The sequence below is a fragment of the Aquarana catesbeiana genome, linkage group LG01, assembly GCF_042186555.1.
Source record: "Aquarana catesbeiana isolate 2022-GZ linkage group LG01, ASM4218655v1, whole genome shotgun sequence".
NCBI lineage: Eukaryota > Metazoa > Chordata > Amphibia > Anura > Ranidae > Aquarana > Aquarana catesbeiana.
The window spans coordinates 47,341,429-47,366,243 of NC_133324.1; the positions used below are offsets into that span (position 1 = coordinate 47,341,429).

General features: G+C 45.7%; 1 protein-coding gene across 1 annotated transcript in view; it reads left to right on the top strand.

Annotated features, from left to right (window-relative positions):
* The window catches only part of LOC141131170 (uncharacterized), a 48,074-nt gene that overhangs the window by 6,795 nt on the left and 16,464 nt on the right, over nucleotides 1-24,815 (top strand). Inside the window, exons 2-4 of the mRNA XM_073618215.1 lie at nucleotides 13,583-14,053; nucleotides 18,296-18,394; nucleotides 19,863-19,916. Coding sequence (XP_073474316.1) covers nucleotides 13,583-14,053; nucleotides 18,296-18,394; nucleotides 19,863-19,916 — 624 coding nt within the window. The remainder of the gene's footprint in view (nucleotides 1-13,582; nucleotides 14,054-18,295; nucleotides 18,395-19,862; nucleotides 19,917-24,815) is intronic.

Below are 24,815 nucleotides of genomic sequence, written 5' to 3' on the forward strand. Positions count from 1 at the left end.
GCAGTCCCCACATATTAGCGGGGTGGAGAAGGGCGATGGATGTGGTGTCATGTGGAGTCTCCAGCAATCCCTACATATTAGCGGGGTGGAGAAGGGCGATGGATGCGGTGCCATGTGGAGTCTCCAGCAATCCCCAGCTGTTGGCAGAGTGGATATGGCCGATGGATGCGGTGCCATGCAAAGTCTCAAGCAGTCCCAGCTATTAGCGGGGTGGAGAAGGGCGATGGATGCGGTGCCATGTGGAGTCTCCAGCAATCCCCAGATATTAGTGGGGTGGAGAAGGGCAATGGATGTGGTGCCATGTAGAGTCTCCAGCAATCCCCAGATATTAGCGGGGTGGAGAAGGGCGATGGATGCGGTGCCATGTGGAGTCTCCAGCAATCCCTACATATTAGCGGGGTGGAGAAGGGCGATGGATGCGGTGCCATGTGGAGTCTCCAGCAATCCCCAGATATTAGCAGGGTGGAGAAGGGCGATGGATGTGGTGTCATGTGGAGTCTCCAGCAATCCCTACATATTAGCGGGGTGGAGAAGGGCGATGGATGCGGTGCCATGTGGAGTCTCCAGCAATCCCCAGATATTAGCGGGGTGGAGAAGGGCGATGGATGTGGTGTCATGTGGAGTCTCCAGCAATCCCTACATATTAGCGAGGTGGAGAAGGGCGATGGATGCGGTGCCATGTGGAGTCTCCAGCAGTCCCCACATATTAGCGGGGTGGAGAAGGGCGATGGATGCGGTGCCATGTGGAGTCTCCAGCAATCCCCAGATATTAGCGGGGTGGAGAAGGGCGATGGATGTGGTGCCATGTAGAGTCTCCAGCAATCCCCAGATATTAGCGGGGTGGAGAAGGGCGATGGATGCGGTGCCATGTGGAGTCTCCAGCAATCCCTACATATTAGCGGGGTGGAGAAGGGCGATGGATGTGGTGCCATGTGGAGTCTCCAGCAATCCCCAGATATTAGCGGGGTGGAGAAGGGCGATGGATGTGGTGTCATGTGGAGTCTCCAGCAATCCCTACATATTAGCGGGGTGGAGAAGGGCGATGGATGCGGTGCCATGTGGAGTCTCCAGCAATCCCCAGATATTAGCGGGGTGGAGAAGGGCGATGGATGTGGTGTCATGTGGAGTCTCCAGCAATCCCTACATATTAGCGGGGTGGAGAAGGGCGATGGATGCGGTGCCATGTGGAGTCTCCAGCAATCCCCAGATATTAGCGGGGTGGAGAAGGACGATGGATGTGGTGTCATGTGGAGTCTCCAGCAATCCCTACATATAAGCGGGGTGGAGAAGGGCGATGGATGCGGTCCCATGTGGAGTCTCCAGCAGTCCCCACATATTAGCGGGGTGGAGAAGGGCGATGGATGTGGTGTCATGTGGAGTCTCCAGCAATCCCTACATATTAGCGGGGTGGAGAAGGGCGATGGATGCGGTGCCATGTGGAGTCTCCAGCAATCCCCAGCTGTTGGCAGAGTGGATATGGCCGATGGATGCGGTGCCATGCAAAGTCTCAAGCAGTCCCAGCTATTAGCGGGGTGGAGAAGGGCGATGGATGCGGTACCATGAAGAGCTTAAGCCTGGCCATTGGCAGGCAAAGCAGCAGTACGGCCTAAGAGCCTAGCTATTAGCAGGTGGCCATATAACGTAAGTATAACAAGTTTGTTTTTCTTTAGACAAAAAAAATTAAGCATTAGAATCACTTTAAATACAAGGGCTTAACTATAACCCTACCAGGCCATGTGACTGCTATGGGACCTAAGAAGTCTGAGTGCTGTTTCCCTATAACACAGGTTATGTAGGTAGCAATGGCACTTGGCAAAAAACATTTGGATTAAAAAAAAAAAATATATATATATATATATATATATATATATATATATATATATATATATATATATATATATATATTTATATAAATATAAACACAGTATATACACTATATTGTCAAAAGTATTGGGACATCTGCCATTACACACACATGAACTTTAACCGGTTCCTGTATATATACGTCGGCAGAACGGCACGGCTGCGCAAAGTAACGTACCTGTACGTTACTTTGAATTTGCCGCCGTGTGCACGCACGCGCGCCTGCTGCGATCTCCGTGAGTCGGGTCGCGGGTCGATCGCCGCAGGCATACCCGCGATTGCCTCACGGAGAGGACGAACGGGGAGATGCCGTTGTAAACAGCATCTCCCCGTTCTGCCTGGTGACAGTGTCACTGGATCTCTGCTCCCTGTCATCGGAGCAGAGATCAGTGACGTCACATACACAGCCCATCCCCCTACAGTTATGCCGCGTACACACGGTCGGACTTTTCACCTGCAAAAGTCCGACGGACGCCGCCGGACAAAGTCCGGCGGAAAGTCCGACCGTGTGTGGTCTCCATCGGACTTCCGACGGACCGTTTCGGTCGGATTTTTGCGGAAATCCGACGTACTTTAGATTTGAAGCCTGCTTCAAATCTTTACGTCGTACCTCCGCCGGACTCAGTTCCTGACGGAAAGCCCGTTCGTCTGTATGCTAGTCCGAAGGACCAGATACGACGGAGGAGCAGGTTACTGCATCTCGCGCTCGCTGCAATAGGAAAAATTAATTTTCCCATTGCGGCGAGCGCGGGGGGCATCCCAGGCCCTTAGGTCTGGTATGGAACTTTAAGGAGAACCCCCTACGCCGAAAAACCGGCGTGGGGGTCCCCCCAAAATCCATACCAGACCCCGATCCGAGCACGCAGCCCGGCCGGTGAGGAAAGGGGGTGGGGACGAACGAGCGCCCCCCCCCCTCCTGAGCCGTACCAGGCCGCATGCCCTCAACATGGGGGGTGCTTTGGGGGAGGGGGCGCCTTGCGGTGCCCCCCCCACCACAAAGCACCTTGTCCCCATGTTGATGAGGACAAGGGCCTCTTCCCGACAACCCTGGCCGTTGGTTGTCGGGGTCTGCGGGCGGGGGGCTTATCGGAATCCGGGAGCCCCCCCATAATAAGAGGGCCCCCAGATCCCGGCCCCCCCACCCTATGTGAACGAGTATGGGGTACATGGTACCCCTACCCATTCACCTAGGTAAAAAGTGTCAATAATAAAACACAACACAGGTTTTTAAAATAATTTATTAAACAGCTCCGGGGGGGGGTCTTCTTCCGTCTTCGGGGGTCCCTCCGGTTCATCTTCTCCCGGCGTCCGGTTGGTTCTTCTCCGCTCTCCGGCCTCTTCTCCCGGTGTCCCAGGTCTTCGGCCGGCCCCTCCGCTGTCTTCAGGTAGCTCTATTGCCAGCGGAGGTCCGGACTTCTGGGCTTCTTGGCTTCTTGGCTTCTTGTGTTCTCTTCTCTTCTCTTCCCCCAGATGTTGACACGACGCTCTCTCCGGCTGGACTGGTCTCTGAGGGCTGCGTTGTGACTTATATAGGCGGAGACCCCGCCCCCATATGATGTCACAGTCCCTGGGCATGCTGGGACTGTGACGTTTTAGGGGGCGTGGTCGACCACGCCCCCTAAAACGTCACAGTCCCAGCATGCCCAGGGACTGTGACATCATATGGGGGCGGGGTCTCCGCCTATATAAGTCACAACGCAGCCCTCAGAGACCAGTCCAGCCGGAGAGAGCGTCGTGTCAACATCTGGGGGAAGAGAAGAGAAGAGAACACAAGAAGCCAAGAAGCCAAGAAGCCCAGAAGTCCGGACCTCCGCTGGCAATAGAGCTACCTGAAGACAGCGGAGGGGCGGCCGAAGACCTGGGACACCGGGAGAAGAGGCCGGAGAGCGGAGAAGAACCAACCGGACGCCGGGAGAAGATGAACCGGAGGGACCCCCGAAGACGGAAGAAGACCCCCCCCCCCAGAGCTGTTTAATAAATTATTTTAAAAACCTGTGTTGTGTTTTATTATTGACACTTTTTACCTAGGTGAATGGGTAGGGGTACCATGTACCCCATACTCATTCACATAGGGTGGGGGGGCCGGGATCTGGGGGCCCTCCTATTATGGGGGGGCTCCCGGATTCCGATAAGCCCCCCGCCCGCAGACCCCGACAACCAACGGCCAGGGTTGTCGGGAAGAGGCCCTTGTCCTCATCAACATGGGGACAAGGTGCTTTGTGGTGGGGGGGGCACCGCAAGGCGCCCCCTCCCCCAAAGCACCCCCCATGTTGAGGGCATGCGGCCTGGTACGGCTCAGGAGGGGGGGGGGGCGCTCGTTCGTCCCCACCCCCTTTCCTCACCGGCCGGGCTGCGTGCTCGGATCGGGGTCTGGTATGGATTTTGGGGGGACCCCCACGCCGGTTTTTCGGCGTAGGGGGTTCCCCTTAAAGTTCCATACCAGACCTAAGGGCCTGCGACTGGGCTCGCAAGGTTTCAATCTCGCCAAAAAAAGCGGCGAGATTGAATTCCTTTTCTAGTCCCGTCGTACCAAAGTCACGTTCAAAATGAATGGACTTGTCCGTGTGTGGGAAAGTCCGTTCGTTCTGAAAGTCCGGCGGAAGTCCGTCGGGAAGACCGGATTCCGGAAAGTCCGGCCGTGTGTAGGCAAGTCCGGCCGTTCAGAAAGTCCGGCGGTAGTCCGCCGGAAGTCTGGCGGCAAGTACGTCGGACCTAGCTTTCTAGAAAGTCCGACCGTGTGTACGCGGCATTAGAATCACTCTCCTAGGACACACTTAACCCCTCCCCGCCCCCTAGTGGTTAACCCCTTCACTGCCAGTGTCATTTACACAGGAATCAGTGCATTTTTATAGCACTGATCGCTGTATTAATGACAATGGTCCCAAAAATGTGTAAAAAATGTCCGACATGTCCGCCATAATGTCGCAGTCACAACAAAAATCGCTGATCGCCGCCATTACTAGTAAAAAAAAAAAAAATTAATAAAAATGCCATAAAACTATCCCCTATTTTGTAAACGCTATAACTTTTGCGCAAACCAATCAATAAACGCTTATTGCGATTTTTTTTTTCCAAAAACATGTAGAAGAATACGTATCGGCCTAAACTAAGGGAAAAAAATGTTTTTTTATATATTTTTTGGGATATTTATTATAGCAAAAAGTAACAAATAATGCTTTTTTTTCAAAATTGCCGCTCTTATTTTGTTTATAGCGCAAAAAATAAAAATGGCAGAGGTGATCAAATACCACCAAAAGAAAACTCTATTTGTGGGAAAAAAAGGACGTCAATTTTGTATCGGAGCCATGTCGTAGGACCGCGCAATTGTCAGTTAAAACGACGCAGTGCCGAATCGCAAAAAGTGCTCTGGTCAGGAAGGGGGTAAATTCTTCCGGGGCTGAAGCGGTTAATAGCATCCCAGTCTTAGTCCGTAGGGTTCAGTATTGAGTTGGCCCACCCTTTGCAGCTATAACAGCTTCAACTCTTCTGGGAAGGCTGTCCACAAGGTTTAAGAGTGTTGTCTATGGGAATGTTTGACCATTCTTCCAGAAGTGCATTTGTGAGGTCAGGCACTGATGTTGGATGAGAAGGCCTGGCTCGCAGTCTCCGCTCTAATTCATCCCACAGGTGTTCTATCGGGTTGAGGTCAGTCAGGTTCCTCAACCCCAAACTCGCTCATCCATGTCTTTATGGACCTTGCTTTGTGCTCTGGTGTGCAGTCATGTTGGAACAGGAAGGGGACATCCCCAAACTCTTCCCACAAAGTTGAGAGCATGAAATTGCCCAAAATGTCTTGGTATGCTGAAGCCTTAAGAGTTGCCTTCACTGCAACTAAGGGGCCAAGCCCAACCCCTAAAAAAACAACCCCACACCATAATCCCTCCTCCACCAAATGATTTGGACCAGTGGCGTATCATACACACGGTCACCCCAGGGAGTATGACAATGCATGAAGAAGATGCAGTACAATGGCTTAATGTGCAATCAAGCTATCCTATGTTACCTTTGCTAATGACTACAGTAATAGTCTCTAAGTGCATAATTGCAGCCAGACAGTCAGGAAGCTGAGGTGACCTGGCATAGGTGATGGAGTCCCCAGTAGCAAAGAAATTGGTGTGCTCAGGTTCCTTCCCTAGCAAACGGTACCTCAGCTGGGCTCCGATTGCAGAATGGGGTGTCCCAGAGATCCAGCCTGTAAATCACAGAAGATAGAGTGAGGCCACGGGGATGAAGAGCACAGATAATGTACAGTATGAAGCTTCCTGGGATCCAAACCTTCAAGTGTTACTAAACCCAGGACCCTGCATTCACTATATCTGGTCTCCCACAGTACACAGAACATCGTAATGCAATCATAGTATTAAATATAAACTGTTAAATACCTTTTCTTATCAGCAGTATATAGCAGTCTTGTGACTTCTATCAGTGTTTGGTTAAAGTGATACTAAAGGTTTGTTTTTTATTTGTTTAAAATAACAACTTACCTCCACTGTGCAGCTCATTTTGCACAGAGTGGCCCCGAACATCCTCTTCTGGGGTCCCTCGGCGGCTCTCGCGGCTCCTCCCCACATCAGATAACCCCCTAGGAGAAGCGCTCTCCCGAGTCCAACATTTGCGTCCATAGACACGAATGCCGGACTCGGCCCCGCCTAGGGTGACCACGTGTCCCTGATTGCCCGGGATTGTCCCGCAATTCGCATTTATGTCCCGGACACCTTCATTCCGGGACAATACAGTGTCCGGGAATAAAATGAGGACACATAGCCACCCTAATAGAAGATTGCCAAACTGGTTGCTAGGGGCCGCCCCGCCTGGCATCTAGCAACCAGTGATATCACATTTGCAGAGTCTCAGAGGGAGGCGGGAGGAGCAAGGGCTTTACCCAGCGCTGCCCTGCGCTCCGAGTCCACCCACCTCCTCTTCTTCTCTGGCCACTGCAGCAGCACCCAGAGAGAGCAACCAGAGCATCTCCACTGTGTCTCCTCCTGACTCCTCCCGACTGCCTGAGGGGGGCCCCCCAGCCTGGACCAGAGAACAAAGATCGGCGCTAGACATGTGCAATCCGTTTCGTAACGAATCGAAATTCGGCCTGAATTTTGCATCTTTCGGACATTCGGATGCATCCGAATGTCCGAATAAAAAAATAACAAATTTCAACTAATACGAAAGAAATTATAGAGAATATAACAAATTAATTCGTCATGATTCGGTAATTCGTTAAAGATCTAATGAAACAAAAGGTCAACTCAACGTAAACCTTACAGTCCAATCAGCTGATTAATTTTGTGCTGGAGGTTGGATTACTGGCAAAGTGCATTCCTGAGAACTGAGTGAGAAGGGTGATGTATTGTATTTGAGCAGAGGAGAAGAGATATAGTCATTGTGTGTTTTATTGGATTCAATAAATAAACGACTTTCCAAACTACGAATCATTATCACGAATACATATACATACATATATATCGAATTTCAACTAATATGAAAGAAATTATAGCGGATGTAACAAATGAATTCGACATGATTCAAGATTCAGTATAACATATATCGACACTCTACGAATAATAACAAATTATCCAAAAACGAATTAACGTAACATAACGAATATAACAGAACGAAATCATGTATTTTACGAATGACAACGAACCGAAACTAAACTAAATTTCCCGTTGTGCACAAGTTTAACCGCCGCTCAACCGCTCACCACACCAGACTAGTCCAGATTAAAAGGTGAGCAAATGGAACCTGATTGGAGCAGGTCAGGTGACAAATCGGGGCACTGGGGCTGGGGACAGTACAGTAATAAATGAGGCTGACAAAGTGGAGCCCTGCCCTGGGGGGCAATAAAAAAAATTAGGTTGACAAGTAGGGGGCAATAAAAAGATTATTCTGACAAGTGGGGGGCAATAAAAAAAATGAGGCTGACAAGTGGGGGGCAATAATAAAAATGAGGCTGACAAGTGGTGGCAATAAAAAAATTAGGCTGACAAGTGGGGGCAATAAAAAAATATATGTAGAGAATGTATACCACCTGTCTAAACTGGTGACCACTGTTTGCTTTTGTTTTCCAAAAATTAGCAAAAAAATATATTAAAAAATCATCTTTTTTTGGGCTGGCGTGAGGGCGTGCGTGGGGGGGCTGTCCCTGAATGGCAGTTTGGAAATGTGGTCACCCTAGCCCCGCCACCTGCGTCATTGGATTTGATTGACAGCAGCAGGAGCCAATGGCTGTGCTGCTATCAATCCATCCAATCAGGACCCGAGACACGATCTTTTGCTGGCCCCCGGGATGATGTGTATATATATATATATATATATATATATATATATATATATATAATGTTTGGGGGTTCTAAGCAATTTTCTAGCAAAAAAAATGACTTTAACTTGAAACCAACAAATGTCAGAAAAAGTTTTACTGTTTAAATTGGTTAAACTTTCCTCATTTACACAGGGAAGTGTATAAGTGTATTCATTTGATGTAAAGGACAAGTCGTTACAATGTTTATACAGTGGAACCTCGGATTACAAGCATAATCCGTTCCAGAAGTATGCTCGTAATCCAAAGTACTCGCATATCAGAACGAGTTTCCCCATAGAAGTCAATGGAAACGAAAATAATTAGTTCCGCATTGACTTCAATGGGATGCAATACCGCATGCGGCCAGAGGCCCGAGCACACTTCGGCTGACCTCGGCAAACCTCGGAAAGACTTCCTACCCCAGATTTGCCGAGGTCAGCCGAAGTGTGCTCGGGCCTTTCCGTGCATTTCCGAACGGCGCCGATCGGCTGCGATCGTCGACTTTCGGCTCTGCTCGGCTCCGGCACCCCCCGCCTCAGGCCAAAAGCGGTACTGCACACCGCTTTTGGCCTTAATCGTGCTCGTTTCGCGAGACAACACTCGCAAACCGAGTTACGATTTTTAAAAATACAGTGCTCGTTTTGCGAAACACTCGTTAACCACGTTACTCGCAAACCGAGGTTTCACTGTACTTAGTTCCACTGCTAAAGAATGTTGTGATACTTGGCAGACTGCCCAGTTTTTTTCCCCATTCTTTTGACGGCTGTTGGCTTCAGCAGAGCAGAGAGAATTCTCTGCATAGAAAGATAGAGAAGTGTATTAATGATTGGTTATCCTTATGTTTGGAAAAGAAGGAAAGAGCCACGGAGTGAAAAAGAGTTAAAAAGTGTTGGCCCGGGAAAGGTGTCGCTCCAAGCGGAAAGTTCCGTCTTATTGCCATACCCTATGTTTGGGCCTACATACCTCCGGCAGCCTCTGTGGCATGGGTGCACAATTCTCCCCGTCCCCACTTGTACCTGTTTACGTGCTCGCCTCCCACAATGTGTATTCTGTAGGGGTTTCAACCCGGAGACAGAACTATGTAAGCACAGTGACCCTAAAAAACTGCAACATTGTATCAGTGCTGCATCATCAGAAGGGCCAAAGCCTAATAAAATTATTCTAAATGTTGAAGCCAACAAACAATAAAGCTGTTTCAAAGGCCTTCACTCCTCTTTGGTACTCCAGTTTGTATCAGGTGCCATTCTGACAGCGGCGTGTGACAGCCTGCGACGTCGCCAGTGTCTATCTCCCTCTGCGGCGGGTCTGAGCTTGTGCTGGCAGCTGTCCTCCATTCCATCTACATTGCTGCCCGTTCATTCTGCACATCACACCAGCCCTGTATGCAGCATGCAAGAATCTTTAATGTAAGTGGATATGGAATAAAATTGTTTTGGTCTTTACTCAGTGTGGGGGAAAAAAGTATTTGACCTCCTGCTGATTTTGTACGTTTGCCCGCTGACAAAGAAATGATCAGTCTATAATTTTAATGGTAGGTTTATTTTAACAGTGAGCGACAGAACAACAACAAAAATATCCAGAAAAACGCATTTCAAAAAAGTTATAAATTGATTTGCATTTTAATGAGTGAAAAAAGTTTTTGATCCCCTAATGCCGTGTACACACGGGCAGACTTTTCTACCGGACTGGTACGACGGAACAAATCCGTCGGGCAATCAGATCGTGTGTGAGCTTCATCGGACCTTCAGCTGACTTTTTCTGTCGAAAATCAGATGGACTTTAGATTTAGAACATGTTTCAAATCTTTCCGACGGACTCGAGTCCGATCGAAAAATCAGTTCGTCTGTATGCTAGTCCGACGGACAAAAAAGGACGCAAGGGCAGCTATTGGCTACTGGCTATCAACTTCCTTATTCTAGTCCCTTCGTACGTCATCACGTTCATACCAACGGACTTTACCGTCTTTACCGACTTTACCGTCGGCAAAAAGCTGCTGCAGCAGCGCTTTGCGGGTGGTTTTAACCCTTTTTCGGCCGCTATTGGGGGTCAAAAGCACCCCGCTAGCGGCTGAATACCCCCGCAAATACGACGCCGACACCCCAGTGTGAAAGGAGCCTAAAGGAAGTGCTCCTAATTTCAGTTTATTACCTGTATAAAAGTCACCTGTCTACAGAAGCAATCAATCTGATTCCAATCTCTCCACCATGGCCAAGACCAAAGAGCTGTCCAAGGACGTCGGGGACAAGATTGTAGACCTACACAAGGCTGGAATGGCCTACAAGACCATCGCCAAGCAGCTTGGTGAGAGAGTGACAACAGTTGGTGCAATTCTTCGCAAATGGAAGAGACACAAAAAAACTATCAATGTCCCTCGGTCTGGGGCTCCATGCAAGATCTCACCCCGTGGAGTTTCAATGATTATGAGAACGGTGAGGAATCAGCCCAGAACTACACGGGAGAATCTTATCAATGACCTCAAGGCAGCTGGGACCATAGTCACCAAGAAAACAATTGGGAACACACTACGCCGCGAAGGACTGAAATTCTGCAGCGCCCGCAAGGTCCCAATACTCCAGAAAGCACATGTACAGGACCGTCTGAAGTTTACTAATGAACATCTGAATGATTCAGAGGAGAACTAGGAGAAAGTGCTGTGGTCAGATGAGACCAAAATCGAGCTCTTTGGCATCAACTCAACTCGCCGTGTTTGGAGAAGGAGGAGGAGGAATGCTGCCTATGACCCCAAGAACACCATCCCCACCGCCAAACATGCAGGTGGAAACATTATGCTTTGGGGGGGTTTTTCTGCTAAGGGGACAGGACAACTTCACTGCATCCAAGGGATGATGGACGGGGCTTTGCCACCAAGTACAAAGTCATGTTTTGCGAAGGGGTCAATTACTTATGTCACACATTAAAATGCAAATCAATTTATAACTTTTTTGAAATGTGTTTTTTCTGTATTTTTTTGGTTGTTATTCTGTCTCTCACTGTTAAAATAAACCTACCATTAAAAATTATGGACTGAGTAATTCTTTGTCAGTGGTCAAATGTACAAAATCAGCAGAAGATCAAATACTTCTTTCCCTCAATGTCCCTGGCACACCCTCTGTCCCTGCTGTCTTGTATCAGGTGTCAGCCCAGGAGTGCATCCTGAAAGGAAGGAAAGGGCTACACACCGGATTACAGCACAGTGGTTAAAAAATGTTATTCTGTTAACACATATTCCCCAAAGTGACTTGACAACTGTCATCTACCATCTCCAAAGCATTTTGCCCAAAGGAGAATCCATGATTAAAGTGGATGTAAACCCGATTCATGAAATTTGAGCTGGGCATATATATTTATCTGTAGTGTTTTCTTAGCTCTCTCCAAAGCACCATGTCCTGTAGCTGTCTCTTGCTCCGTAGCTCTGTTATCAGCCTGATAAGTTCTCACATGTTCTCCGAGATGGGAGATAGAAGTGTATGTTGGGGGAGGTTGCTATAAATAAATTAGCAGTCATCTTGCCGTCTAAGACCACAGCTCTGCACATTACTTCCTTCCTTTGCCTATGAAGGGGGGGGGGGTGCCTTTCCTCCAATAAGCTGTCTTGGCTGTATGCCAATAATCCACTCCCAGTGGCAACCAGGAAGAGAAAAACTTTAACATGAAGAGCAGTTTCTAAAGGATATATACAGATGAAGACAGCAGATGTATATGTAAAACTTATATAGGGTGTTTGTTTCATCTCTGAGTATCATCTGAGGCTGTTCACTTCACTGGGTATATGTGAGGGTTTACATCCACTTTAAAGCGGTTGTATACCCTCAGAAGAAAAAAAAAAAATGTTAAAAAAAAACCCTGTAAAGGCAAAGGCATAATGAGCTAGTATGCACCGCATGCTAGCTCATTATGAAATATTCACCTTAGAACGAGGTCCCCGTATCGCAGGCCGGTCTACGCTGAGGGAGCTGACATTTTGCCCTCGGCGTGTCCTCCCGGTTCGCGGTTCCGACGCTGTGAGTGGCCGGAGCCACGAAGATGTCACTCCCGCGCGTGCGTACGGGAGTCTTCTTCCCGGCAAGGTACGGCAGCATCTGGCATTCACAGCTCATGCGCCGCTGACGTTAGCGGCTGCATGCAACGTGAATATCTCCTAAACCATACAGGTTTAGGAGATATTCATTTTACCTACAGGTAAGCCTTATTATAGGCTCACCTGTTGGTAAAAATGAAAAAAGTGGGTATACAACCACTTTAAGCAATTTGGACGAAACATGTTGGTGTGGGTGGATGACCGGTGAAAAATCAATTTGTGGATATGTGTTATAATACATTTTTTTAGCTGCTGTGACATCATCACTGTACATACCTTTCCTTCTTTCCTGTTCTAAATATTGTCGCTGCCCTACATGAGAGTCTTTGTTTTGTAAAAAAAATAACAGCTTTATTCCTATTAGCCTTATTTCTTTACTTGTTGTTCACAAAACAGCCCTCAAATAAGGTTTGAAGGTAGTATTTTAGTTTTGAGTCATACCCTGTTTTTTTCTGTCTTAAATATTTCAACAGTGAAATGCTCTCATTCCCAGCTCTGTTTTGTCCACCTGGGAATTTTGGGTCAAAACCCATCATAATGAGCACAGATCTGTTTACTCAATGCATGGATGTCACCAATAAAGTTCCAGAGAGCTAAAGAGACAGTCAGGTAGTTACCCTTTCCGGCATCCACCATTATTATTTTTGGACGGACCCTTTAAGGTTTTTGTAAAACCTAAACAATGAACATCCTTTATTTAATTCCTTTATGTCAATATACCTTTGATCAGTAAAGAAATACCCAGTTTATCTTGACATGTTTGAAGTCTTGTAAGTACAAGCAACAATCATGGCTTACTCCATACCCTGTTTCCCCGAAAATAAGACCTAGCGTGGTTGTCGGTGATGGCTGCAATATAAGCCCTACCCCCCAAATAAGCCCTACCCTGTTTCCCTGAAAATAAGCCCTATCCTGAAAAATAAGACCTACAAGGACTTTAACTAGGGCTTATTTGGGGGGGTAGGGCTTATATTGCAGCCATCACCGACAATCACGCTAGGTCTTATTTTCGGGGAAACAGGGTAGTAGTAAAGTAGTCAGTGTAGCCACCCTGGGGCAGGAAGTGTGTTACTGGCAGGATCACAAGATGAAAATAAAGGGAATAAAAGTCTGAAAAGAAAGGAATGCAGCCAACACTGATAAGGGCCGGTAAGCTGTAATATATTACCGTTTTGGGTTTGTATATGCTTAAATAATTTTTTTCCTCATAGTTCTATTGTTCCTGTGTCTTCTCTGCATCCACTGTGATTGCCCCTGTTATGCTCCCCACACCTGTTAAAATTACATAATTTTTTCGTATGAATACAAACCATACCTTAAATAATTATGATTTTTATCTGTAGTCACACAGGGCCAAATTTTCATGATCAAAAACGTCCAACTGGAGAAGTGTATTCACGCAGCAGATGACACTGGGCGAGTCTCTCTAGCCAAGTGTAAGGTGAACGCCGACCACCAATACTGGACCTGGGAACCGGGCACCAAATCCATTATCAATGTAAAGAGTAAACGGTGCCTAACGGTGATCCAGCCACGAGATCTGCCCACTCTGAAAACGGACCTGTGCGAAGGCGGGAAGAACCAGGCCTGGTTCTGCGACAGCAGGGGTTACCTGTCCCTCTATGGACACCAGCTGCACCTGAGTGCCAAGCAAGGAACCAAAAAAGTAATCCTGTCAAAAGGAATGGACAAGTTCAGCAAATGGAAGACACTGAAAGATCTGCCAATCTGTGAAGAGGTTGTTATGACCACCACCGGCATATGGCAAAGTTCACCCCATGGCGTAGAGGGCGGCGTAGATATATTTTATGAAAGTAAGAGTTGACTTCATTATAGAAGCTTTATATATTTTTTTTATTGCACACCCAATGAGCAATTTATTAGGAACACTATACTGATGTTTAGGGCCTCCCTCAATTCTTTGTGGCATGGATTCCACCATCAACAAACATTCCTTTGAGATTCTACTACATGTCGACATGATTGCATCACACAAAATCTCTCAAAATAGCCAACTGCACATTCATTCTGTGAATCCCCCATTCTACCACATCACAGTGGTTTTCCTTTAGATTCAGATCTGATGACTGGCCCACCATTTGTGTGTCTCGGCAGAAATCCAGACTGAATAACAGAAGTGGAACCCAATGTAGTCTTCTCCTGTTGTAGCCCATCCACTTCAAGGTTCAGCCTGTTGCATTCCGAGATCCTTTCTGCTCTCTACAGTTGTAAAGAGTTTTCATTTGGGATGTCACAACCTTTCTGTCAGCTCCAACCAGTCATTCTCTTCTGACCGCACTCTCAACCAGGTGTTTCTTCCCACAGAACTGCTGTTCAATGGATGTTTTTACAGTTTTCACACCATTCTGAGTAAACTCCAAAGACAGCTGTACATGAAAGTCCCAGGAGATCATAAATCCCAGAAAAATACCCAAACCAGCCCATCTGGCACCAACATTCATGCCAAAGTCAAAATCACATTTTTTTCCTCATTCTGTGAACATTAATTGACATTTATCTGCACGAGTCTATATATTATCCAACTTCTTAATCATTGTTAGATAATGACACGAATAATCATGTGTGCAGGTGTTTCTACTAAATTGCTCAGTTAGTATAGGTCACATTTTTATTTAATACTTGCAGGATTTTTTTTATTTTTTATTTTAATCCTTTTTGAAAAAATCAGAGCTGTTTTTATGTGGCGTAGCAATATCCAATGCTTCCTCTGCTTTCTAAATTATTATTTTTTTTAGATATGGCATTAAAAGGAACAAGTTAGTATAGGGATATCGGCGGTACCATTGCTAAAGCAATCAAGGTCAGAGGCTGCCTGACCTCACACAATGGCTTCCAGCTTCTGAGTGTGCGGTGTGAGCTCAGGCAGTTGACAGACCAGCAATTATGGGACTACTGTTCAGGCCCCTGGGCCCTCCACACTTCAACTTAAAGCATAACTAATGGGACAAAAACTCACCTAAGCTCCAATGGACCAATGCCCCGAGGCCCCTCGTCAGTGCCGGCATCTTCTCCTGGTTTCTACCAGGTGCCAGTGTTCAGCCATTCTGATGGAATGACATCACTTCTTAGCATGAGCAGTGCAGAAGGTATGCAGGGGGGTAAGCGTATTTATTACCGGAGAGACATTGTATGTCTCTTCTACAATAAAGAGCCTGCCTGTTCACAAATTTTCATTTTTTGCCTTCAGTTCCACTTTAAGTGTTATGCCGCGTACACACGGTCGGACTTTTCGTCTACAAAAGTCCGACGGACGCCGACTAAAGTCGGCTGACAATCCGATCGTGTGTGGGCTTCCCCGGACTTTCAGCGGACTTTTCCAGCTGCAAATCTGACGGACTTTAGATTTGAAACATGCTTCAAATCTTTACGTTGTAACTACGCCGGACCCAGAAATCCGCTGGTCTGTATGCTAGTCCGATGGACAAAAATCCACGCTAGGGCAGCTATTGGCTACTGGCTATCAACTTCCTTATTTTAGTCCGGTGTACGTCATCACATACGAATCCGTCGGATTTTTGTGTGATCATATGTAGGCAAGTCCGTTTGTTAGAAAGTCTGCCGCAAGTCCGCCAAAAGTCTGCCAAATGTCCGTCAAAAGTCTGTCGGACGGGCTGTCGGACTTTTGTAGCCGAAAAGTCCGACCGTGTGTACGCGGCATTAGCCTTAAAAGAAAAAAAAAGTGATGCTAACTATTTCACTATTAAAACTAAAGTATATATAAAGCCTTGGAGAGGAGGCTACGGGGGACCAGTCGCACAAATCAATGGGAGCCTGCTGGGACCAGGAGTAAAGCCACGTACACGCGATCATATTTTCAGACGGGAATTGTGTGATGACAGGCTGTTGGCGGAAAATCTGCCCTTTTGTACGCTCCATCAGACAATTGATGGCCAACTTTCCGTGGACAAATGTTGGATGGCAGGTTTATAAATTTTCCGCGGACAAAGGTCTGTTGTCGGATTTTCCAAGCGTGTGTACACAAGTCCCTCAGACAAAAGTCCAAACACGCATGCTCGGAAGCAAGGACGAGCCAGAAGCGGTCGGTCTTGTAAACTAGCGTTCGTAATGGAGAATTAACATTCGTGACGCGGCAAATTATGAAATCTCAAAATGCAGCGCACAATTCTCTTCTTCTTTAATGGGATAATAATGAAGCTGCTTTGCTGGTGATACTGATGGAGTTCTGCCAAACGTATTTTAAAAGGCTTTTTTTTCTAGTGATATCAAGAATAATATTATTATGCTTGTTTTTTTTTTTTTTGGGCAAGTTACCACAACACCATTATCTGATGTATTATTTGGTATATTTTCTATATTTTTGGATGCATAGAATGCACTTTTTAGTTAAGTTCTATTGGCAGATAGCATGTCTAATTGTATTTGTTTTCTTTTTTTTAATGCACAGTAAAAAAATTGTGGAGAATAATACTTGGCTGTGTGTTTTACTTCAAATGACAGTTTGGGAGTAGGCAGTTACATTTTAAATGATCAAAGATACAACTATGTTGCTGTCCCTTGTTAATTTTACATTGTATTTTTTTAAATGTAACTGCCTACTCCCAAACTGTCATTTGAAGTAAAACACATAGCCAAGTATTATTCTCCACAATTTTTTTACTGTGCATTAAAAAAAAGAAAACAAATACAATTAGACATGCTATCTGCCAATAGAACTTAACCAAAATGTGCATTCTATGCATCCAAAAATACAGAAAATATACCAAATCAAATCATTATTCAACCAAAAAATAAAATAAAAGCCTCATGCATGTCTCCTGCTTCTTAATATAGGGGGTCAACAATGCCAAGAGTTGATGAAAGCAGGGGTCCGTCATCCGGAGATAATTCCGAAAATCATCCGGATTTTTCTCCTGGAGCTCCCGCAGCAAAGGCATATGACATAATTGGTCACGATTAATAAAGCAAAAATTTTTGGTCCAAGAAATCCTCCTCTTCCTGTTCCTGTTCCTGGACTTGGGTCAAAGCAATAACTCCAAGGCCAATAATAAATAACACGTTATCTCCTCCGATTCCGCAACATGTCTTGTTGACGAACAGCCGTTAAGAAATGAACTCAAAAGCACAAAATGAAAAGCGCGAAATGAAAAGCGTGAAATTAAAAACGTGAAATGAAAAGCGCGAATCAACACTCACCAAACTTCTACTAACACGAAATTAGCAGAAGGAGCCCATAGGGTGGTGCCTGACAAATGAACTTCCTCTTTATCGGCTTGTAGTACGTCACTACGTTCGTGTTTGTTGGAAGACAATTGTGTGCCGTTTGTATGCAAGACAAGTTTTTGGCCAACGCCCTTCGGACAAAAGTCTGAGGCTTTGTCTGCAGAAAATCCGATCGTGTGTACGAGGCTTAAGGTAAGTATTTCTTCTTATCTGTACACTCTAATGCCCCGTACACACGGTCGGATTTTCCGATGGAAAATGTCCGATCGGAGCGTGTTGTCGGAAATTCCGACCATGTGTGGGCTCCATCGGACATTTTCCATCGGATTTTCCGACACACAAATTTGGAGAGCAGGAGATAAAATTTTCCGACAACAAAATCCGTTGTCGGAATTTCCGATCGTGTGTACACAAATCCGACGGACAAAGTGCCACGCATGCTCAGAATAAATAAAGAGATGAAAGCTATTGGCCACTGCCCCGTTTATAGTCCCGACGTACGTGTTTTACGTCAGAATGATCGGATTTTCCGACAACTTTGTGTGACCGTGTGTATGCAAGACAAGTTTGAGCCAACATCCGTCGGAAAAAATCCTAGGATTTTGTTGTTGGAATGTCCGATCATGTGTACAGGGCATTAGACATAACGAGCATCCAACCCTTGCAGATCGGGGGTGCAAAGGGATTTTTTTGTCATGTTCCACAAGTTCAGCTTTAAGCTAATAAAATGAATGGATGAAGACTGTATACTCAGATTATTATTATGTATAAGCCCAGTTATGACATGATTCCATGTATGCCCCCTATATGTATCTCTGTCCACGTGTCTAAATCTATTTTTTATATCACACAAGATGAATTGAGAAACACCAGCATGACTCTGGGAACGTCCCCACTTGTGACGGGAATGACCACCACAACTCAGCAACCTGAGCAGAACTCTACTGAGACTGGTGAGTCTTCTCCATACACACAGAGGACCAGCATGACTTATCTGCTAGATTTAGTGATGGGATTATACACAGATTGGGGCAATTCATTAATTCCTAATGTAAGGCCCCTTTACGCACCAGCCGAATATCGGACGATATCAGCCTGTTCAATAGAACAACAAAAATTTCCCCTCCTAGCAAAGTTCTTTTCCCCACTTCACCATATCACTTCTTTTAGCACAAATCCCCAAAAATCGACCCTCCTAGCACAAGTCCTCTACCCCTCAAATTTCCCCTCCAAGATCACATCCTTTCCCCCCAAATCCATTTCCCCTTCTAGCACAATTTCACCCCCTAAATTTTCCCTCCTAGCACAAATCCCCACTCCAAACAAAAATGTCCCCTTCTAGCACAATTCTCCTCCCACTTTCACCATATCACTTCTTCTAGCACAAACCCCCCTCCTAGAACAAATCCTCTTTCCCCATCTCCCCCCTCCCCTACACAAATCCCCCTAAATCACCACTCCTAGCAATTCTTACCCCCTGCCACCCCCCAAATTGCCCCTCCCCACACAAATCCCCTCCCCCTCAAACTTCTCAAAGCACCCCCCCCCACCTCACGATACCACAGTGCCCAGGGCAGCCGCCCTTCCTGCCCACCCGTTGTCCCGGCCCTGCATGCAAAAATAAAACACTTTCCGCCTCTATGCAAACATTTTGGCTTAAGATACACTTTAGGAATACCTGGTTTTGCTTCTCAAACAACTTGGGGCTTGTTAGTTGAGCTTTTCCAGAAAAGAAAGTGAACAAATACCCTAGTTGCCCACAAACCAAGCCAATCGCTGGGTATCATTGTCAATACCCACCTTACCTGCTGGTTGCATTAGTAAGTTAAATTTGACAGTATGTACTTCCAGTAGCCATCATCAGACGCTAAAATTCATCACCTGTACCTGGCTATTGGGATGTTCTACATTCCTACCTCCCTCTTTGCCAGCTGTCTCAGCAGTCTGTCAGTAATTCACTATATTCCTTCTTATCTTTTACCTATCTTCTCTTATTGCCTTGTCCTGGTCTTTGGCCCTTTTCTACACATGGAAAATCTCTTTGGCCTAGGTTCACATGCAATTTGACATGTTAAATCGCATGCCAAATCTGCGGCTATTGCCGGCAATGGCACCGTCCGAATCGGTGCGACGCCACATTTGCGGCGACGCATCGATTCCCAAAAGTAGCTTCTGTACTACTTTTGGCGACTTCGGGGTGCGATTTGTATAGACATCTGTGCAGGAACCCGCATAGATGTCCCTGAAATCGCTCCCCAAGGTCGGGACTGACATGTGGGTATGAAATTATGCGAGTTCAATCCGGATGTCAGTGTGAACCTGGGCTTAATTTTGCATTTTTCTTTTTAAACTGTATAAATATTAAAATACAGCATGTAAAAAAATGAAAAATTCTCTTCAATATCTATTTCATCTTTCCAGAGGATGAGCCATCGGCCAGTTCTTGGGAGCAGATCTACGTTTTTGAGGAAAACAGTAAGTAACAAAGAATCTTATGATATGTAAAAGGCAAATTCCTCTGAGCATTAACTGTATGGTAAAGAAACCCTGTCACCTTCTCCATTTGGGATCTCTTTAAAGCCTAACCCAGATGAACTTATACTCATCTTTACAGCTATCTCTTGCTATTTCTTCTTCTATTTTTTTTTTTTTTTGGTACAGTGCTTTGTTGAAACCCCTGTAAACAGAAAAAGTGAACCGTGAAATCACAGCACACAAAAAGTTTAGAGGGTACAGTATGGCCATGCCTCCAAAGAAGAAGGGCCTCTAACCCTGAACCTCCCAGGGTACAAGGCTCCTGACAAAGGCAAAGTACATCATGGTCTACCTCAGCCTTTTTCAACCAGGGTGCCCAGGCATTCTGGGGTTCCTTCAGGTTTATTTAGGAGGTGCCTTAGCTAAATGCCTAAAGCCGGCAGGTGGATCAAGCCTGACTTTTAGCTACAGAAAGCCATAGGTTTTCATTGTGCATGCTTACAACCTTCTAGCCGCTGACATCCTACGAACCATGGACATCATCGGTTAATAACAGGAACGTTGGGTGCCTGCACAGCATCCTTGTTTGCCCCTCCTCTGCCCCTCTCCATGGGCACTAATGTCTTATTTACTAAGTGAGGGGAATGAGCAATATTGGAATACTAGTCAGTACCAGTGTGCAAAGGGGTATTTACTTTGGAAGAATAAATCACCTGTAATGTTGGGTGTCCTACATGTATGGATTCTGCTGCATTATGTAATATTATTAGAATAGTTTTTTACATTTTAGAATAGGGTGCCTTGAGACAATCCATAATTTTAAAAGGTGCATTGAGATTTTCCAAAATTTTAAAGGGTGCCTTGACTGAAAAAAGGTTTAGAAACACTGGTCTACCTAAGCTGAGGCCAGGTGGACACCACTCCTAAAGGACCAGCTGAGGCAGGTCCACCAAGAACTTGGTGAGGGGCTCTACCAAGGAGGGTCCCCTCCGGAGAGGCAAAAGTACAATAGATAGCGGGCCTTTTGGCCGCTATAAAAGTTTCCCTGGCTAGCTAAAAAGACCCGCCCAAAGGCTTAGTGCAAGAAAAGCATGAAGGTGACGTGACCACCTCGTGCTCTGTGGTGCTCTATAACAGAGCAGCGTTCTGCACAGGGGTGGTCCGTCCATCAAGGGCGCACGTGCGCCGCCCCCCCCACTGTCCATCGCCGCCTCCCCTATCCATGCATCCGGCCCCTTTCAGGACACCGGCACATGGATTACAATTTCAAAAAAGAGCAGCGCTACCCCCCAAATATTAAAGATCAGATACAATTCGTTAATTAATTTAAACACTAATAAATCAATTGTGATCAAAAACACCAACTAAAAGTCCATCTTCTCAATTCTGCAGTGATAGAAAGGGAAGTGCCACGCATCAACAGATGCTGAGAAAACAGTGTAACTGTGCATCCAAAATTAGCTCAAAAAGATAGTAGTAATGGTCCACAATAAGTCACAATAAGTATTAGTCCACAATAAGTGAATTCAACCTCCACCACACCTTCAGTGTTTAAGAAGAATGCTCGCTTACCAGATGGCAAGCAATTAGAGCTTGCGGTTTAAACCCAACCAGGGCCTTTCTCCAGGTCCAGGATACAAAGGTCTGAGGGAGAACCCATCCAGGAGGTCAGCAGAGGATCACCAAACTCGCCACCCAGAATCGTCCCCAGATCAAATGAGGTGATGATCAGATGTTCCAAAAATATATAAAGGAATCACCATAGCGTAACACGTTTAAAACTATGTTTATTATAAAAAAGAAAGCCACTTACAATGTATCGTAGCAGTTAAAAGCAGTACAGCCGGCCGGCTTATGCGAACACCCGTCCCTTCGGACACAAACGCGAGACGTCAGCACGTCAGCTCCTCCCGACGCGCGTTTGGAGAAGGGTTACCCACAAGATACTCTTAGTTCCACTCTTCATTCAGTGGTAAATCTGGATAGGAGTGATCTGTTAAGGGATAGACCACCTCGTGAGCAGAATTCTGCCTTGGTCCCTTTCATCACCACCTATTCAGTTCAGTATAACCAAATTAGGAATTTAGTGCAGAAACATTGGCATATTTTGAATAATGACCCTGTCCTTAGGTCTATTCTACCTGTTAGGCCTCAAATGGTATTTAGGGGAGCACCGTGTCTTAGAGATCGACTGGCCCCCAATGTTATAGATCCCCCTACTACTAAATTAAGTTTTTTTGGTAATTTTACAGGATATTACAAGTGTGGTAGATGTAGGGTGTGCTCCATTAATAAGGGCATACAGAGACGTACTCATAAGTTTACTTCCCACACTACACAGAGGGAACATGTGATTGAGCCATTCATAACATGTTCGACGGAGGGGGTCGTCTATCTGCTACAGTGCCCCTGTGGGTTGCAGTATGTGGGCAGAACTAGACGACCCCTCTCCGTCAGACTGAATGAACATATTACTAATATCAAGAATGGATTCCCAAAACACTCGGTCTCCAAACATTATTTGAATACTCACAACAAGGATCCCTCTAATACGATCTTTTTAGGGATAGATAAATATCGTCCCCATTGGAGGGGTAGTTCTCTGGTCAGGAGCATCTCCAGGTTAGAGATGCTATGGATCCATAAGGTCAAATGTTACACCCCCTACGGGTTAAACGTAGATGTAGACACAAATGCGTTTATAGATAATTCCTGAGACTATGTATTTTTGTGGCGTTACTACTTACTTATTTAACTTTTATTTAACTGTTGAGATTAGGTGCAGAATATCTACCCTCCCTTTAAAGTAGGCGGTCTTATTTTTGTTTAGAACTGTTACACATTATTATATTAGGTATATGGTTTTCTGTTTTCTTTTAATTAAGTAGTTTCTTTAAATAACCAATAAATTCTCTGCTAGTTTTTATTTATAATTTTATATAATTTTTAATTATTTTTTAATATTTTTAGGTGTTGAATAATGTCGCCTGAAACAACTAATTAATTTTTGCTTTAAGACTTCAATTATTTATGTTCCTCCATGATTTAGGAGGCATAATTTGTCTTTTATCCATAGGGTGTCAGTATGGCGAGATTGTTTAAATTAATTCTTTATTTCTTACCTGGATATTTAGTTATGTATCTGTACTATGATATGGGATCCGTTTCTAGGAGCTAAAATGGCCGTTATTGACTTCCGGTTCATCGGGAGATGGGACGCGGATGATTTCCGGTTTTGGTCCCATAACGAGGCTTGGTTCCTTGAAATTTCTATGTATACGCGACACGTCAGTGCGTCGCCCGTGCCCCAGACGCCGTCATTATATGACGAAACGCGCGTCGGGAGGAGCTGACGTGCTGACGTCTCGCGTTTGTGTCCGAAGGGACGGGTGTTCGCATAAGCCGGCCGGCTGTACTGCTTTTAACTGCTACGATACATTGTAAGTGGCTTTCTTTTTTATAATAAACATAGTTTTAAACGTGTTACGCTATGGTGATTCCTTTATATATTTTTGGAACATCTGATCATCACCTCATTTGATCTGGGGACGATTCTGGGTGGCGAGTTTGGTGATCCTCTGCTGACCTCCTGGATGGGTTCTCCCTCAGACCTTTGTATCCTGGACCTGGAGAAAGGCCCTGGTTGGGTTTAAACCGCAAGCTCTAATTGCTTGCCATTTGGTAAGCGAGCATTCTTCTTAAACACTGAAGGTGTGGTGGAGGTTGAATTCACTTATTGTGGACTAATACTTATTGTGACTTATTGTGGACCATTACTACTATCTTTTTGAGCTAATTTTGGATGCACAGTTACACTGTTTTCTCAGCATCTGTTGATGCGTGGCACTTCCCTTTCTATCACTGCAGAATTGAGAAGATGGACTTTTAGTTGGTGTTTTTGATCACAATTGATTTATTAGTGTTTAAATTAATTAACGAATTGTATCTGATCTTTAATATTTGGGGGGTAGCGCTGCTCTTTTTTGAAATGTATTTTTGGTGTGTGTATCTCACTTTAGCAGCTGCTTATTGGTTTAGTTATATTTATATTATTTTTTTTGCATCGATATAGCGCAGTATTTTCCTTTTATTTACATGGATTACAATGCAGAGGGGCTGTTTATTTGAAGCACCGATTAGAGCCAGAGGCTCCAATAGGCTTCAATATAGGGTGGACTTGGGTCGCAGAGAGTGCGCTCCAAGCCGTGATGCAGAGAGGTCATAGGAGCCCGCAAACCCACCGCCCGTAGAAGCCCACAACTAACCGCCCGTAGGAGTTCGCAACCTGGTCCCTGCCAGCCGCCCATAGGAGCCCACCCGCCTGCAACCGATGGGGTAAGTGCCGGGGTAGGGGGGGTAGGGGGAGACAGAACGACCAACCAGGGGGGTGTGGTTGTTTCAGACCCCCCCCAAAAAAAACACCAGCTGCCACTGGTTCTGCCGATACGTTCTCGGGGTGCCATTCAAAATGAACGGCATCTCATTGTGCCCTGATTGACGATCTACTACAGTGGTCTCCAAACTGCGGCCCCGGGGGCCAGATGTAGCCCTTTGATTGCTTTTTTCCAGCCCTTGGAGTATTATTTCATCCACTGATACCATCTTTAGGGCATAATTTCCCTTAGTGACGCCAATTAAGGGGGGCACATTTCCTCCCTATGTCACCAAAGATGGGGCACAATTCCACCCATTGACACCAACAATGGGTCACAATTCCTCCCATTGACACCAACGATGGGACCCAACGACCTCAACAATGAGGCACAATTCCTCCCATTGACACCAACAATGGGGCACAATTCCTCTCAATGACACAAATGATGGGGCCCGATGACATCAAGAATGGGGCACAATTCCTTTCACTTATACCAATAATGAGACACAATTACTCTCACTAAA